Below are 16,543 nucleotides of genomic sequence, written 5' to 3' on the forward strand. Positions count from 1 at the left end.
GATGAATAACTCACAGACCCGTTTAGCGTATATTATACCCGAATCAGAACGTAACGAGTAATTGGCCGTCGTTGATCCGTTGGCACGGATACAGCATGAAAGTTAATGTAGTCTACAGCAGTGACGGCTCTTATCTAACAACGTAGGAGCGGTAGAGCGCCTAGTAGAACCTGTGCACAGGACACCACGAGAGGAGCGAGGCCATCGTGAGGGACGTTGGGTGTGGCTCGAAAGGTATATAAACCCTGGACCCGTGGACTCTGTACCAGTCAGCACCGCCGACGCAACACGCACCCAGCATGTACAAGCTCGTAAGTAGCTTTAATTTTTCCAATTAGAGACCAGTAAGCTAAAGACGCAGTCCTGCTATTGGGTCCACATCATTTCCGTCGCTTTTTATCGAACTTCGAGGCTTTGTTCTGAAAAACTTAGAAAAAATTTACGATTCAAAGTATTGGTCATCACTGGCCACTATTTTGCCCCATCTTTCCGGGAGCATGCAAATCCCGTGACGGAAGAACTGGGCGTCTTTGGAGGCGGCCCATAAACTCATCCAATTTTACACTCCTTCATATGACCGTAGGTGTTGGTCAGCCAGGCCGTGTACTATTGTTCGAAAAAGGTGGTAGTCGCAGCGACCAGTGTTTGGAGAATACTGCAGGTGGGCTAGGACTTCCCATTTCAACGTTTTTAAGTATGTTTTGGCAGGTTTTGCGACATGGTGTCGAGCATTGTCATGCAGCAAAATCACCTTTCGATATTTATAGCTGTATTGTGGCCTTTTGTCTTTCAGTGTTCGGCTCAAGCACGTCAACTTATTTTGATAACGATCTCCTGTGATTGTTTCCGTCGGTTTCAGTAGCTTAGAAAGCCTTCTCGCTCCCATTGACATGCCGGTCTTCCAGGTCAGTGGCACCGTTCAAAGGAGCGTACAAACTATTCCCTGCACGTTCTTTCACTAATAGGTACCTCATCATAAGCCTACGCAGCATTCTATGAGGATCAGATGGAGCTCTCTTCGTGTGAAAGCAGAAACTTAAAACTTCTCGCAAGTGACAAGGATTGTGCTCGTAAGCTGACATATTCAATCGAGAATAACTTTATAATGTAATCTCAAGTCGACTAATATTCTGATGACACTATGTATGGCGCTTACGACCCATCAATTGTACCAGCACTTGCCGCTACTGCCATCTGTTGCAAAACGGCGGACATACTCCGTCGTGATTTTCCATTCCGAGCAGATCCCTTAGTTGGAAGCTACGTAATTTTCAAATATCACAAGCGTGGCTTCTCCTTTGTTTGTGTGTATTATACAGGATGATTTTGCTAAATGGGGATAAACTGCTGGAAACGATCCCTGAGACGATAAATATCAATAAAGGTCATATGGAAATATGGTTGGAAACGCCTTCCGATGGATCTACATCCACTTGAACGTGGAGATAAAGGATCTTTGACAGTGTAGATTTCGGTGATTGACACCACACCTGAGAACACACCAGGGAAGTGGGGAAGTCCTCTCTGTGTTTTGACTTCAGGACCAAGAAGGCAGATAATTGGAGTACTGTCGTGTAGTGACACATTACGACGCTCTTCGTACCACCAACAACGCGTCTTCCAGTTGGGGAGGCAGGGTCAACCGCAGGAAGTGCAGACTTTCTCGACTGTGAAACGCTGTGCAGGGATCACCGGTCCCAAGAGGCTGTCGCCAATAATCCCTGTCCACACACTGTGCTCGAACAAGTACTGTTAATTTGATGTCACCATATCATGAGGATTCTCTTCAGTCCACATGTGGGTGTTGTTAAGTTTGACGATACCGTCCCTCGTGAACGTAGCCTCTGTATACGCTGATGGCTCTCGGACTGACCGTGAGGTCGGGTGCGCCTTCGTCATTGGCACCCGTGTCTTTCGATATCTGCTTCCGACACGCTGCTCAGTATTTACAGCCGAGCTCTTCGCCCTGTATCAGGTCACGGAGTACACACGGCGACACAGCCTTTTCAATTGTGCTCTATGCTCAGATTCGCTCAGCGCCCTTAAAAGTCTATGTGCGCTGTACACCGCCCATCCCTTAGTGCAGCGGGTCCAAGAAAACTGTCACTTTCTCACTCTTGGTGGAGCCAGTGTGATGTTTCTGTGGGTTCCTGGTCATGTCGGTCTGCCAGGAAATGAGGCTGCTGACGCTGCTGCCAAGGCTGCAGTCCTCGTACCACAGCCCGTGAGTTCCTATATTCCCTCGGATGATCCCTGTGTTGCCGTCAGGAGGCGGTGTCCCTTTGGCATCGCCAATGGTTCTCGCTTCACGGGAATAAGCTCCGGCTTATTAAGCGTCTCCCAGTGGCTTGGACGGCCTCCTTTCGGCCATCCCTCCGGGAGGAGCTCACTTTAACTAGGCTGCGTATTGGGTACTGCCTTTTAAGCCATCGTCATTTGATAAGTGGCGCTACCCCACCACTTTGTACACATTGCGCCCACGTTTTAACTGGTTGCCACTTCCTGACGGACTGCCTATTTTTAACCGTTTACGTTCCCGCTTGGGTTTGCCGTCTGAGTTATCGGCCGTTTTAGCAAATGATGCGCGGGCTGTCGACTGTGTTCTACTTTTTATCCGACAAAGTAATATGGCGAAGGCCATTTAATTTTTAGTTTTGGACCTCCGTTTCTGTATGGTGTCTTTTTTTAGCCCTTTTTCCACGTGCCTGTTTTTAGCTGTTTTCTATTATGTCAATTGGGATTGACGTATAGCCATTTTTTAACCCTCTGTCTTCGTGTTCTATAGTTTTGACTTGGGCGCGTATGACCGCAGTTGCTTTTTGCGCCCTAAAGCAAAACAAAACCAAAACCAATCATCTGTGAATAGGATGCATGACACCAATCTCATCACCTTGGCCTATGCGACGAACCGTGGAAAATATTTCACAAGGTCGTCTGGGTTACCTCATTCTCGTGAACTACCTGTCTGGTGCTGATACTGAGATCTTTTATCTCTATCTTCAAGTGGGTGCACCTCCCTTGGAACGCACTTGCAGTCGTATGTCCACATGCCCTTTGCTTCTCATCCTCTCAGGGACCAGTTCCCGTAGCTTGTCCTCGTTTAACAAGCTCATCCTGTATATTTGGTGAGCAATTTGCTTTTAATACCGCAAAAGAAGAAAACAGCGCAAGAGAAAACAGTGACAAATAGACAGTCGCTGAATCATTAAAATAAATAATTATAGTTTTTAACGGAATTCGTTATTGATTTGAATCCCCTTTGGAGTTTGCAATCTCGTCTATTAAAATACCTTTGTAAGTTTCGTTTGAAATATACATCTGCTCTAATTGCAGCTCAGGCAGAGGCGGATCATATAGGCGAGCAGCGGCAATATACGAGGGTTGTTTTTTAAGTAAGGGCCGTTCTCGCGTATAGTCCCGTAGTTCGCGCGGACGCCGCAACAAGCCACCGCGCCACTTGCCGGCATCCTTCCCGTTCACACTGATGCAAGTTGCAGCTCTGTAGCTGACGTGTACGCATCGCTGTGCTACTTTATAATGTTTACGATTATTGAATCGCCCGCCGCGTGTGAGATGCGGTCAGTGATACGTTTTTTGACCGCGGGAAGCCTATCAGCTGCAGAAATTCATCGTCAGTTAACAGAAGTTTATGGCTTGAATGCAATGAGTGAAGGTAAAGTGCTTCAATGGGTTACAGAGTTTAAAAATGGCTGTCAAAACGTCCTTGACGAAGAACGCTCAGGCCGGCCCTCTGTGATCACTGATGATTTGGTGGCTGCAGTCGAAACAAAGATTCGTGAGGACAGAAGATTCACAATTTCCACTCTTTCTTTGGAATTTCCACAAGTTTCAAGATCGATTTTGTTCAAAATTGTGTCTGAAAACCTAAACTTTAAGAAACTGTGTTCTCGGTGGGTACCCAGACTCCTCAAGTGACCACAAAGGGAAGAGATTTGCCACTTCATTGGACTTTTTGATTCGTTACGAGGAAGAAGGGGATGACATGTTGAGTCAAATTGTCACTGGAGATGAAACATGGGTATCCCATATCACTCCCGAAAGCAAGCGACAATCGATGGAATGGCGACACACAACCTCACCCGTCAAGGTCAAAGCCAAACAGACGCTGTCAAAGCGCAAGATAATGGCAACTGTGTTCTGGGACCGGCGCGGTGTTTTGCTAGTGGACTTTATGCCACGAGGAACGACAATCAGCTCAGATGCCTACTGTGCAACTCTAAAGAAGCTCCGCAGAGCAATTCTAAACAAAAGGCGCGGCATGCTGACAAAAGGAGTTTTGCTCCTGCACGATAATGCTAGGCTTCACACCTCTCAAAAGACTCAGGATTTGATTGATTCTTTTGGCTGGGAAGTTTTGGACCATGCACCATACAGCCCCGACCTTGCTCCTAGCGATTTTCACCTTTTCCGGTACCTGAAACACCATCTTGGCGGGCAGCGTTTCAATGACGACGATGAAGTGAAAGCGGCCGTGAACTCTTGGCTGTCGGAGCAGGCGGCCGAATTCTTTGAAGAGGGAATAAAAACCTTAGTTGTACGGTATGACAAGTGCTTAAATAAACAAGGCAACTATGTAGAAAAATAGGTAAAAGTGTGTAGAATCAGAAAATAAAAGTTTTTTTTACAAAAGTATTTGTATCTTTTTTTAAAAATAAAAACGGCCCTTACTTAAAAAAGAACCCTCGTAGTACAACAGAGCATGCCAGTAAATGTTTGTTACCCGTATAGCGGGTTAAGTAGCAAAATGATAACGATCTTAAACTTATGCGATTCTGCAAATGAAAAATCGGTTTCACTTCTCAGATATCAGACTTCGTACGCATTAAGATGAAGGTACTTTCTTTAACGATAAATCACAGAAACATTTGCTATGTTATACAGAAGAGCAGTGGTTTACCACAGCACTTGACCACACCGACGAACTATTTTCCTAATTACTTATCAGTTCTCAACAAATATAATGGTGTTTAAGATTCGTATTTCACTACGACATTATTGCCTGGGTCCAAATGAATTCCTTATTATTGTTTCAGTATTACCACACTTATAATCAAAACGAACTCACAATTAATCGTTCTCCGGCAAGGTCCCGACAGTCACAGAGGGCGGGCCTATTAGTTATAGGGAGCTCCAACGTTAGGCGGGTTATGGAGCCCCTCAGGAAAATAGCGGGTAGGTCGGGGAAGAATGCCAGTGTGCACTCGGTGTGCTTGCCGGGGGGTCTCGTCCGTAATGTGGAGGAGGCCCTTCCGGCAGCTATTGAACGCACTGGGTGTGACCGGCTGCAGATAGTAGCACATGTCGGAACGAATGACGCCTGCCGCTTGGGTTCTGAGGCCATCCTTGGTTCCTTCCGGCGGCTGGCTGATTTGGTGAAGACAACCAGCATCGCACGCGGAGTGCAAGCTGAGCTTAATATCTGCAGCATAGTGCCCAGAGTCGATCGCGGTCCTCTGGTTTGGAGCCGTGTGGAGGGTCTAAACCAGAGGCTCAGACGACTCTGCGACTATAATGGTTGCAAATTCATCGACCTCCGTTATTGGGTGGAGAACTGTAGGGCCCCCCTAGACAGGTCAGGCGTGCACTACACACCGGAAGCAGCTACTAGGGTAGCAGAGTACGTGTGGCGTGCACACGGGGGTTTTTTTAGGTTAGAGGGACCCCCCCCCCCCCCTTGGGCGAAACGATAAAATACCTGACGGCTTACCAGAGAGGACATTATCATCGTTGATAAAGAACGTCCGTCCTCAGAGACCAAAAACAGGAAAAGTTAACGTAATGTTGGTAAACTGCAGGAGTATCCAGGGCGGGGTTCCTGAATTAGTATCTCTTATTGAAGGAAATATTGCGCATATAGTATTAGGAACGGATAGTTGGTTAAAACCGGAAGTGAACAGTAACGAAATCCTAGACACAGAATGGAATATATACCGCAAGGATAGGATAAACGCCAATGGTGGAGGAGTATTTATAGCAGTAAAGAATTCAATAATATCCAGTGAAGTTATTAGCGAATGCGAATGTGAAATAATCTGGGTTAAGCTAAGTATCAAAGGTGGGTCAGATATGATAGTCGGATGCTTCTATAGACCACCTGCATCAGCAACCGTAGTAGTTGAGCGCCTCAGAGAGAACCTGCAGAACGTCGTGAAGAAGTTTCGTGATCATACTATTGTAATAGGGGGAGACTTCAATCTACCAGGTATAGAATGGGATAGTCACACAATCAGAACTGGAGCCAGGGACAGAGACTCTTGTGACATTATCCTGACTGCCTTATCCGAGAATTACTTCGAGCAGATAGTTAGAGAACCAACTCGTGAAGCTAACGTTTTAGACCTCATAGCAACAAATAGACCGGAACTTTTCGACTCCGTGAATGTAGAAGAGGGTATCAGTGATCATAAGTCAGTGGTTGCATCAATGACTACAAGTGTAATAAGAAATGCCAAGAAAGGAAGGAAAATATATTTGCTTAACAAGAGTGATAGGGCACAAATCGCAGAGTATCTGAGTGACCACCATCAAACGTTCATTTCTGAGGAAGAGGATGTGGAACAAAAATGGAAAAAATTCAGAAACATCGTCCAGTACGCCTTAGATAAGTTCGTACCGACTAAGGTCCAAAGCGAGGGGAAAGATCCACCGTGGTATAACAATCATGTACGAAAGGTACTAAGGAAACAAAGAAAGCTTCATCATAGGTTTAAGAGTAGTCGAATCATAGCTGATAAGGAAAAGCTGAACGAAGCGAAAAAGAGCGTAAAGAGAGCAATGAGAGAAGCATTCAACGAATTCGAACATAAAACATTGGCAAACAATCTAAACAAGAACCCTAAAAAGTTTTGGTCATATGTAAAATCGGTAAGCGGATCTAAATCCCCTATTCAGTCACTCGTTGACCACGATGGCACCGAAACAGAGGACGACCGAAGAAAGGCAGAAATACTGAATTCAGTGTTCCGAAACTGTTTCACTGCGGAAAATCGTAACACTGTCCCTGACTTCAGCCGTCGCACGGACGCCAAAATGGAAAATATTGAAATAAACGATATCGGAATTGAAAAACAACTGCTATCACTTAGTAGCGGAAAAGCATCCGGACCAGACGAGATACCCTTAAGATTCTACAGTGATTATGCTAAAGAACTTGCCCCCTTTCTATCAGTAATTTATCGTAGATCGCTGGAAGAACGTAAAGTACCTAGCGACTGGAAGAAAGCGCAGGTCGTTCCCATTTTCAAGAAGGGTCATAAATCAGATGCGAATAATTATAGGCCTATTTCGCTTACGTCAATCTGTTGTAGAATAATGGAACATGTTTTGTGTTCTCGTATTATGACGTTCTTAGATAATACAAATCTCCTTCATCATAACCAACATGGATTCCGCAAACAGAGATCATGTGAAACTCAGCTCGCCCTATTTGCCCAAGAAATTCACAGTGCCGTAGACACTGGCGAGCAGATTGATGCCGTATTCCTGGACTTCAGGAAGGCATTTGATACGGTTCCGCACTTACGTTTAATGAAAAAAATACGAGCTTACGGAATATCGGACCAGGTTTGTGATTGGATTCAGGATTTCCTAGAAGAAAGAACTCAACATGTCATTCTTAACGGTTCAAAATCTGCAGATGTAGAGGTAATTTCGGGAGTACCGCAAGGAAGCGTGATAGGACCTTTATTGTTTACAATATACATAAATGACTTAGTTGACAACATCGGTAGCTCCGTGAGGCTATTTGCAGATGACACGGTTGTCTACAAGAAAGTAGCAACATCAGAAGACTCGTACGTACTCCAGGAAGACCTGCAGAGGATTAATGCATGGTGCGACAGCTGGCAGCTTTCCCTAAACGTAGATAAATGTAATATAATGCGCATACATAGGGGCAGAAATCCATTCCAGTACGTTTATGCCATAGGTGGTAAATCATTGGAAGCGGTAACGACCGTAAAATACTTAGGAGTTACTATCCGGAGCGATCTGAAGTGGAATGATCACATAAAACAAATAGTGGGAAAAGCAGGCGCCAGGTTGAGATTCATAGGAAGAATTCTAAGAAAATGTGACTCATCGACGAAAGAAGTAGCTTACAAAACGCTTGTTCGTCCGATTCTTGAGTATTGCTCATCAGTATGGGACCCTTACCAGGTTGGATTAATAGAAGAGATAGACATGATCCAGCGAAAAGCAGCGCGATTCGTCATGGGGACATTTAGTCAGCGCGAGAGCGTTACGGAGATGCTGAACAAGCTCCAGTGGCGGACACTTCAAGAAAGGCGTTACGCAATACGGAGAGGTTTATTATCGAAATTACGAGAGAGCACATTCCGGGAAGAGATGGGCAACATATTACTACCGCCCACATATATCTCGCGTAATGATCACAACGAAAAGATCCGAGAAATTAGAGCAAATACGGAGACTTACAAGCAGTCGTTCTTCCCACGCACAATTCGTGAATGGAACAGGGAAGGGGGGATCAGATAGTGGTACAATAAGTACCCTCCGCCACACACCGTAAGGTGGCTCGCGGAGTATAGATGTAGATGTAGATGACCAAATGAAAACAAACAAAAGCCACTCATGTAAACAGATTCCATTTTCCTAGATATTCACAGATATTCAAATCTTGCTAAGCAAAAAGCCGAAATATTTAAATATAACAACACTAATTCATACTTTTTTTATTGTCTTTCAGCTACGGAATTATATTTTTATTTGAACGAAAGCTTTCCAACTAAGTTTAACAACAGTTTCCATCATACTTCTCGATCATTTTCGTTAAAGACTGGTTATAAGTTCTTACGATATACAGCCAAACGATGAAGATCAATATACCATCGATTGTTTGTTACTGCACAAATCTATAGCCACTGACTCTGCTTCTGATCAAGAAGGCAGCCGTAGCGCGTGCAGTGATGATAATAGAACCACTATGAAGAGGGTCGTGAGAGCAGAGAGTTAAAACACAGCAGTCGTCGCCACAAATTTTACTAGCGGGCGTCGCCATTCCTGAAAATAAAAATTGTTCCAAACGTGGTTAGAACGACACCGCATTGGTACCTCGACAGGTATTAACCGAGACTGGACCCCGAGATCAGTAAATAGATTATTTCAAGAAAAATATCTGCGATTTATCACCAATATCTTTCGATTCTTCTCGTCATGTGGGTATTTCAAACCAGCATATGCACGAGCAAGCGGATTGAAAGAGGTTTGGCTTTACTTCTTGTGAACATGAAAGTGTGAAGAGGAAAAACGTGAGTTATTAATTTTTTTCACAGCAAAATTAGGTGAAACAGTAGGTTTTTCTGCAGATGTGAGGAATACCTACCACGTATTACAACCAAAAAAAGCTAATGTGGACAGGCATTTATACATAAATCCATACATATGGATGTATGTATGTCTGTATGTAAGCGTGTTCCACATCTCCCCTTATACTACTGGACCGGTTCCAACAAAACTTAGTACGAATACCCGTTACTGTCTGGAAACAATTACTGCGGAGATAAGAACCATCTGCCTATCGTAGTCGAGGAGATACGTCATCAACAACGAGATGCGTGAAAAACTGCCGTATAATGCATGACGTTTATTACGTTTGTGCAACTATGTTCGCAGTAAATTTCGCAGACAGTGCCCAGATATGCCGCTGAATGTCGCCACTACATTATATCATTGTATGACATACAGAGAAGTCATAAACAATGAGATGCGTGAAAAAGTGCTGCAACGTGCATGAAGTTTTAATACATTTGTTCTTTGCTAATAAGACACCAGTGCAGTTAAGCCAACTTAAGGAGATCTCTGTCACTTGTAAGTGCTTTCTACATATTTCAGCTGCGAAGCGCAAGCGGAAACTACAGTCGCCTATAGAGCTTTGAAGAGGCCTTATCATACGGACTGTCTATATTCATTTGTACAGTATGCCTATTGTTTGTACGATGTTTCACAATTTCGGAGGTATTGTCGCAAATACATGGAAATGTAATGTTTTCGATACTACACTAGAAGCACGGTTTATTTTTTGTTTTCCTTTCCAAGAGAAAACTGACGAAATGAATACCCGGGCAATGCGGGGTTTGTCAGCTAGTATCTAATAACCCCGCAAACGTGCAAACACAAGGTGGCTTGTGCTGTAGCGAGGAAGGGGGGCTTTTCTTTATCTAGCATACAGGATATGTCCTGAAAGTAATTAAACGTTTTTTCTGGGCAATGGAACGTACGAGGGACGGTCTCCAAACGTGGCATCAATGGTAATGAAAGTCACATCATTTATAGGCCATACGGGGAGTCCCGACAGATACTATGGTACTAGCCTGCTTGCTTCGCTTATCACTGCAACCACTCACCTAAGACGATTTTGTATACCTGCCTATAGTAACGCCTCATTGCTGTCACAGCTAATAAGTGATACTGTTTTCGATAATGTTGCTTTGGTAATGCCAACCCCTTTTGCCTTTCGCGGTTGTAAGCTGATGAAATCGTTGGCAGCTGTCGGGGCTGTTGGCTCGCTGTGCAATTGTAGAAGAGAGTACTCAACTGCCTCCAAATTCCTGGAGGTCAAGTCTGAAGTAAAAGTGCGTCTACTGCTATCGTTCAGAATCGAGGTACTGCGAACTATTGATCAACATTCATCATTTCCTTGGGCCTTTGTCCCACTACAACGCGGGGTCGTACGTGTTACAATTGATTTGGCGATGTTAGTGTCGGAGTGTGGCCGGATGCCATTCCTGTCGCCACCCCGCATCCTCCGCGATGTAATTAGTGTAGCCCAGCTGTCTGCATCCAGTGTAAACCACGAAATAGTGCGAACGTTTTCAAGTGTCTGCGAGTTGTGTTACTGAGGCGGGACATGGGGATCAGCCCGGTATTCACCTAGTGGGATGTGGAAAATCGCCTCAAAACCACATCCAGACTGGATTCGATCTGGGGCTGGCCCATCTACCCGAGTCCAGCAAACAGCGCATTAGCACCCTCGGCTAACCTGGTGGGTAACTATTGATCAACATTGTGCCCTCAAATTTGCTTCAAAATGAACCAATCCGTTACGTGGACTTTTGACAGGATTTGTGAGTCATACAACGATGAGGCGTTGGCATAAAAAAATTCAAAGATGACCAGGGAAACGTGGAAGCTGAATAATGTACGTCGAACAACGATCCATCCCGGGGAAAAAAGTGTGAAAATTTATGTACTGTGATCGCTTGAAAGGCGTACATTTGATAGCACAAGACAGCACTTCTAGTGAAAACCAATATGTATAATGATTTGTAGACGCCGTTGATGAGAGCGAAGAAGGCGAAGAAAGATTTTGTCTAGCGAGCAGAAGCAAAACCATGTTACGATTTGCCACAAATTATTGTTGGATTCTTTTTTATACAGACAGGTAACCGCCGATGAAACTTAGATTTTAGAATAAAAAATCAGAAATCCAAAGGTACTACTCTGACACCTAAGCGCTACTCCTCGACCGAAAACAGACTGCATGACCAAATCATGAACCGATCTTTTGCTCATGGTTTACTTTAACGCAAAAGGTGCTGTCAACAAGTAATTTGTAACTGCTGAATAAATAATACACGGTAAAATTTATGCCGAATTATTTGAACATTTGAGGCTTCATGTCTACGGGGTACAAACAAAGATCATCGTTACATCACCATGTGTCCAATCTCGCTTTGCTAAATGTGAACGGGCCGCTGCTAAAACAACTTTCTCAGTATCCTCAACCAAAATTTGGCTTCCCCTGGCTTCATTATAATCTTCCTGCATAAAGTGCTGCTAGCACATATCCCAGGAATAGAATATTAACCCACTGTATATAATCTTCAGCAAATTTGTTACAGTGACTTCAGTCGCTATTCTTATCAGACATGCTGTAGTACGACAAAACACACTGCAGGCTGGAGACAACTAATGTCTGTAAACAACTTCCCAACATTAGTGTTATATGTGACATAACTCGTGAAGAACGTCAGTAAACACTAATGGAAAACAAATGAATAACTTGCTATCTGGTGATGAAACCAAGAATGGTTTGTGAATAAACAGCGCCAGTAAATAATTGCTCAGCGATAATTCGCTGACCATTACTATTCACAAGAATTTTTATAAATGTAACGTATTCCACATAAACAGGCGAAGAGATCCACAATTGTTCGATTACACTGTAGGTAAAATATTACTGGAAACAGTAACTACGGTATAATACCAAGGCTCCAGCACCTGAAGGAGCCTACGGCGAAACAGGTATATAAGAGATATAGTAGGAAAAGCAGACGCCAAGCTGAGATTTGCTGGGAGAATCTTAAGAAAATGTAATTCATTAGTGTAACACGTAGCTTACAAAATACGTCTTCTGTAGATTCTTGAGTATTGTTCATCAATATCAGACCCCCACCAAGTAGGATTAATAGAAGAGATAGAGAAGATCCAAAGAGGTGTGGAAAATATCGTCACAGGATAGTTTAGTCAGCGCAAGAGCGTTACGGAGATGATCAATGAACTCTAGTGGTAGATGCTACAGGAGAACGTTTGTGCGACACGGAGAGGCTTACTGTTGAGCCGGCCGCGGTGACCGAGCGGTTGTAGGCGCTTCAGTCCGGAACCGTACGACTGCTACGGTCGCAGGTTCGAATCCTGCCTCGGGTATGGATGTGTGTGATGTCCTTAGGTTAGTTAGGTTTGAGTAGTTCTAAGTTCTAGGGGACTCAGATGTTAAGTCCCACAGTGCTCAGAGCCATTTGAAGCTTAATATGGAAATTCCGAGAGCGTACTTCCGCGAAACGTTGGACAACATGTAAACATGTAACTTCCCCTCATATAAGCGTCGCGAAGGGATCATTACGATAAAAATAGAAAAATTGGAGCTCACATGGAGCTGTACAGAACGTAATTCTTTCCATGCGCCATTTGTAAGTGGACATGAAAAAGGAGGGGGGGGGGGGGGGAGAAGATAAGGTGTCAGAGATACCCGCCGCCACATAGCAAAAGGCACCTTATGCAGTACGGATGCATATGTAGAACTCACAGAGTCATTCCAATATGGAAAAAGTAAAGATATTTCCCAATATAGTTCTTGACCAGAATGTATCAATCGCCTGAAATAAACGTGGTTTACTTGAAAAAAAGAGACAGCATTGGTCGTATATTTTTTACTATCGCAAAATCGATTTTCTGTCACTGAGTGACCATCTAGCTTACGGCAATCACATAGACTCTATGACTCTAGAGTCTATGTGATTGCCGTAAGCTTATTGACAACAGTGCATCGTAATTTACGTTATACAATATAGCACTGAAGATGGTCACTCAGTGACAGAAAATCGATTTTGCGATAGTAAAAAGTATACGACCAATGCTGTCTCTTTTTTCAAGTATACCTGTTATCTGGTCGTAGTGCACAAGACAACATGGAGTCGCCAATCAATAAACGTGGTTTGCTGCTGAAGTAATATCTTCATTACGTATCGAGTCTACCAAAGGCAATCATATTGGGTTGATTCAGAAGTTCGTAGCGTTTTTCCACAACATGCGCGTAACAGAGACTTTAGTCATCAACAATATATTCTCCTTCACTATTTACAAAAGTCTGCCAAAGATGGGGAAAGTTTTAGATTTCGCAGTTGTAGAAATTATATGATTTTGAGGCGGAAAACTCGTCGAACCAAGTTCGTATGGCATTTTCATCCGGAAAGGAAGTTCCTTGAAGGTTGTTCGATAGAGAGGGGGAAAGGTGAAAATCTGAGGGCGAAAGATCAGGAGAATAAGGTGGGTGCGGAATGAGTCACCAAACCAACTTATGTATGGTGTTTTTTTGTCTGACTAGCAGCATGGGGGCTGGCGTTAGCGTGGATTAGTATCTCTTCTCGCAGTCTTCTTGGTCGTTGTCCTCGGATTACGTCTGCAAGAAGTCTCACTTGCGAACAATAAGTGTCAGCAGTGATGGTTACAGCTCGAGGAATCATTTCGTAGTACACAACACGCTGTTCCACCAGATGCATAACATTATCTTTTGTAAATGGGCGAATGTCTTTGTACGGGTAGTTGATGCTTTGTTTGGGCACCACCATTCCTTTCTTTACCGTATGTTAGCATAAAGACATCATTTCCCGTCACCATAAGCGATGCAGGATAGGAATGGTCAGCATTGTTCACGAGCCAATTCATGACGAGCAAACAGAATGCACATATGGCCGACCGCTAATTTTTGTGATTTTAGCTTAGAACATGCAGAACCCACACAGCCTATTTTTGAATCTTCCCCACTGCATGTAAATGTCTCCCAATGGTGGACTGATCAGAGTTCATTACATCTGCCAGTAGACCATTGTGGATTAATGCGGTTAAATGATCCTCGTCAGACCCTATAAGCCTTCCTGTACGTGGAGAGTCACTGATGTCAATACTATCCTTCCTAAAACGAAAAGCCGGCCGGTGTGGCCGTGCGGTTCTAGGCGCTTCAGTCTGGAACCGCGTGACCGCTACCGTCGCAGGTTCGAATCCTGCCTCGGGCATGGATGTGTGTGATGTCCTTAGGTTAGTTAGTTTTAAGTAGTTCTAAGTTCTAGGGGACTGATGACCACAGATGTTAAGTCCCATAGTGCTCAGAGCCATTTGAACCATTTTGAACCTAAAACGAAAAAAAGCATTTTCTTGCCGTGCTGTGTCCAATGACATTATCCTCATACACGGCGCAAACGTTTCTGGTTGCCTTCGCTCCTGTCAGTCCTCTACCTAACTCATAACAGAAGGATATGCGGAAATGTTCCGATTCCGCCACGTGTCACTCCATTTTCTGGCGTCCACACCTCCACCCACTATTTCTAGATGACAAAATGCCAAAAAAACAGTAACAAAGAACTACAAATAAAAATGATAATCGATAAATAAATCCATAGCCGCGCGGGATTAGCCGAGCGGTCTAGGCGCTGCAGTCATGGACTGTGCGGCTGGTCCTGGCGGAGATTCGATTCCTCCCTCGGGCATGGGTGTGTGTGTTTGTCCTTCGGATAATTTAGGTTAAGTAGTGTGTAAGCTTAGGGACTGATGACCTTAGCAGTTAAGTCCCATAAGATTTCACACACATTTGAACATTTGAACAATAAATCCATAGCAACTGAAATACCAAACTGCAATACAAAACCTCTATGAACATAATGCACCAACTTACTACGCTACCTGTAGAAATGTCATGAAACGCCGTCAGCTCTAAGAAACAAGTAGCTTTGCCTCAGTCGACATTACGCAGACGTGTCCGTTTGCTCGCAGGTGATCCTGCCACTGCTGTTCGCCGCCGCGTCGGCCGGCTTCCTGCGAGGCGCAGCCATCGCGCCGGCAGCCATCGCCGCCCCTGCAATCGCGCCTGCTGCCATCGCCGCCCCCGCCATCGCCGCCCCCGTGGCCTTGGCCGCCCCCGCCATCGCTGCCGCCCCCGCTGTGGCTGTGGCTCCCGCTCTGCCTGCGGCCGCGCTGGCTGTTGCTGCCCCTGCCATCGCTGCTCCGGTGTCCTATGCCGCCGCAGCGCCTATCCTCAAGATACATTAGTAAAACCTTGCTGAAGACAGATTGCATCTTGTACATAAATAAATGACACGACTTTCATAAATCAGTTGCATTTTTCATTTTTGTACTGATCAACCTCACATTTCCCATAGTTGCATTTAACTGTGTCCTCTGTGAAAACCTTCTTGTAAGACCTCACACAAGGTATTTTACTTTGTAAATAGAACTGTGGTATGCATTCACAACTCGCAGACACAACACACTCACAACAAATGCATACTCTAAATTTTAACTTTTGTCTGTGAGAAACTACTGGATGGAACAGTTAAAAGCAGCCCTCCTCCCCTTTGAATGCAAATGCAATATTTCGACTTGTGAAATAGAATAAACAACTACAACAATGGACAGTTTGACGCAGTAATTGATTGTTAGCATTATTTTCTCAGCATTTCAGTTTATTTCCATTACTTGATGTAGAAATACTTGCATAGTAGAGACAGGCGACCGTTCAGATTTGGCACAACTTTGAAGTATAGGAAGGTCTTGATCGCACAGTTCTTTACCAAGTGTTACGCGATTCAAAATATCATCGTCAAGCTGAAGCTGTGGAATGAAGTGTATAAGAAATTAATGACAGAAAATATACACATGTGTGCATCTAAGTATTGCAATATACAGTAATTTCAAATAGTATTGTACATTAAAAAATTAAACTTTAGTACAAAGCTCACGAAAGTGGGCATATAGACTGAATACAATACAAATCTCATCTCCTGTAGGCATATTTGACAGTGCCGTGTGCCGCGCGGTCTATGGCGCCTTGCCACGGTTCGTGCGGCTCCCCCTGTCGAAGGGTCGAGTCCTCCCCCAGGCATTGGTGTGTGTGTTTTGTCCTTAGCATAAGTTAGTTTAAGTTACATTAAGTAGTGTGTAAGCCTGGGGACTGATGACCTCAGCAGTTTGGTCCCATAGGAACATACCACAAATATCCAAAAACATTGCC

At 44.2% G+C, this 16,543-nt stretch overlaps 1 protein-coding gene across 1 annotated transcript; it reads left to right on the top strand.

Annotated features, from left to right (window-relative positions):
- The first annotated feature begins 278 nt into the window (after positions 1–278).
- On the top strand, positions 279–15,628 carry LOC126175300 (cuticle protein 16.5-like). Its single transcript, XM_049921967.1, has 2 exons — positions 279–311; positions 15,307–15,628. Exons 1-2 carry the CDS (start codon positions 300–302, stop codon positions 15,580–15,582), a joined length of 288 nt encoding a protein of 95 aa, XP_049777924.1. The 5' UTR covers positions 279–299; the 3' UTR covers positions 15,583–15,628.
- Positions 15,629–16,543: the final 915 nt, after the last annotated feature.

Source organism: Schistocerca cancellata, chromosome 3, assembly GCF_023864275.1.
Source record: "Schistocerca cancellata isolate TAMUIC-IGC-003103 chromosome 3, iqSchCanc2.1, whole genome shotgun sequence".
Classification (NCBI taxonomy): domain Eukaryota; kingdom Metazoa; phylum Arthropoda; class Insecta; order Orthoptera; family Acrididae; genus Schistocerca; species Schistocerca cancellata.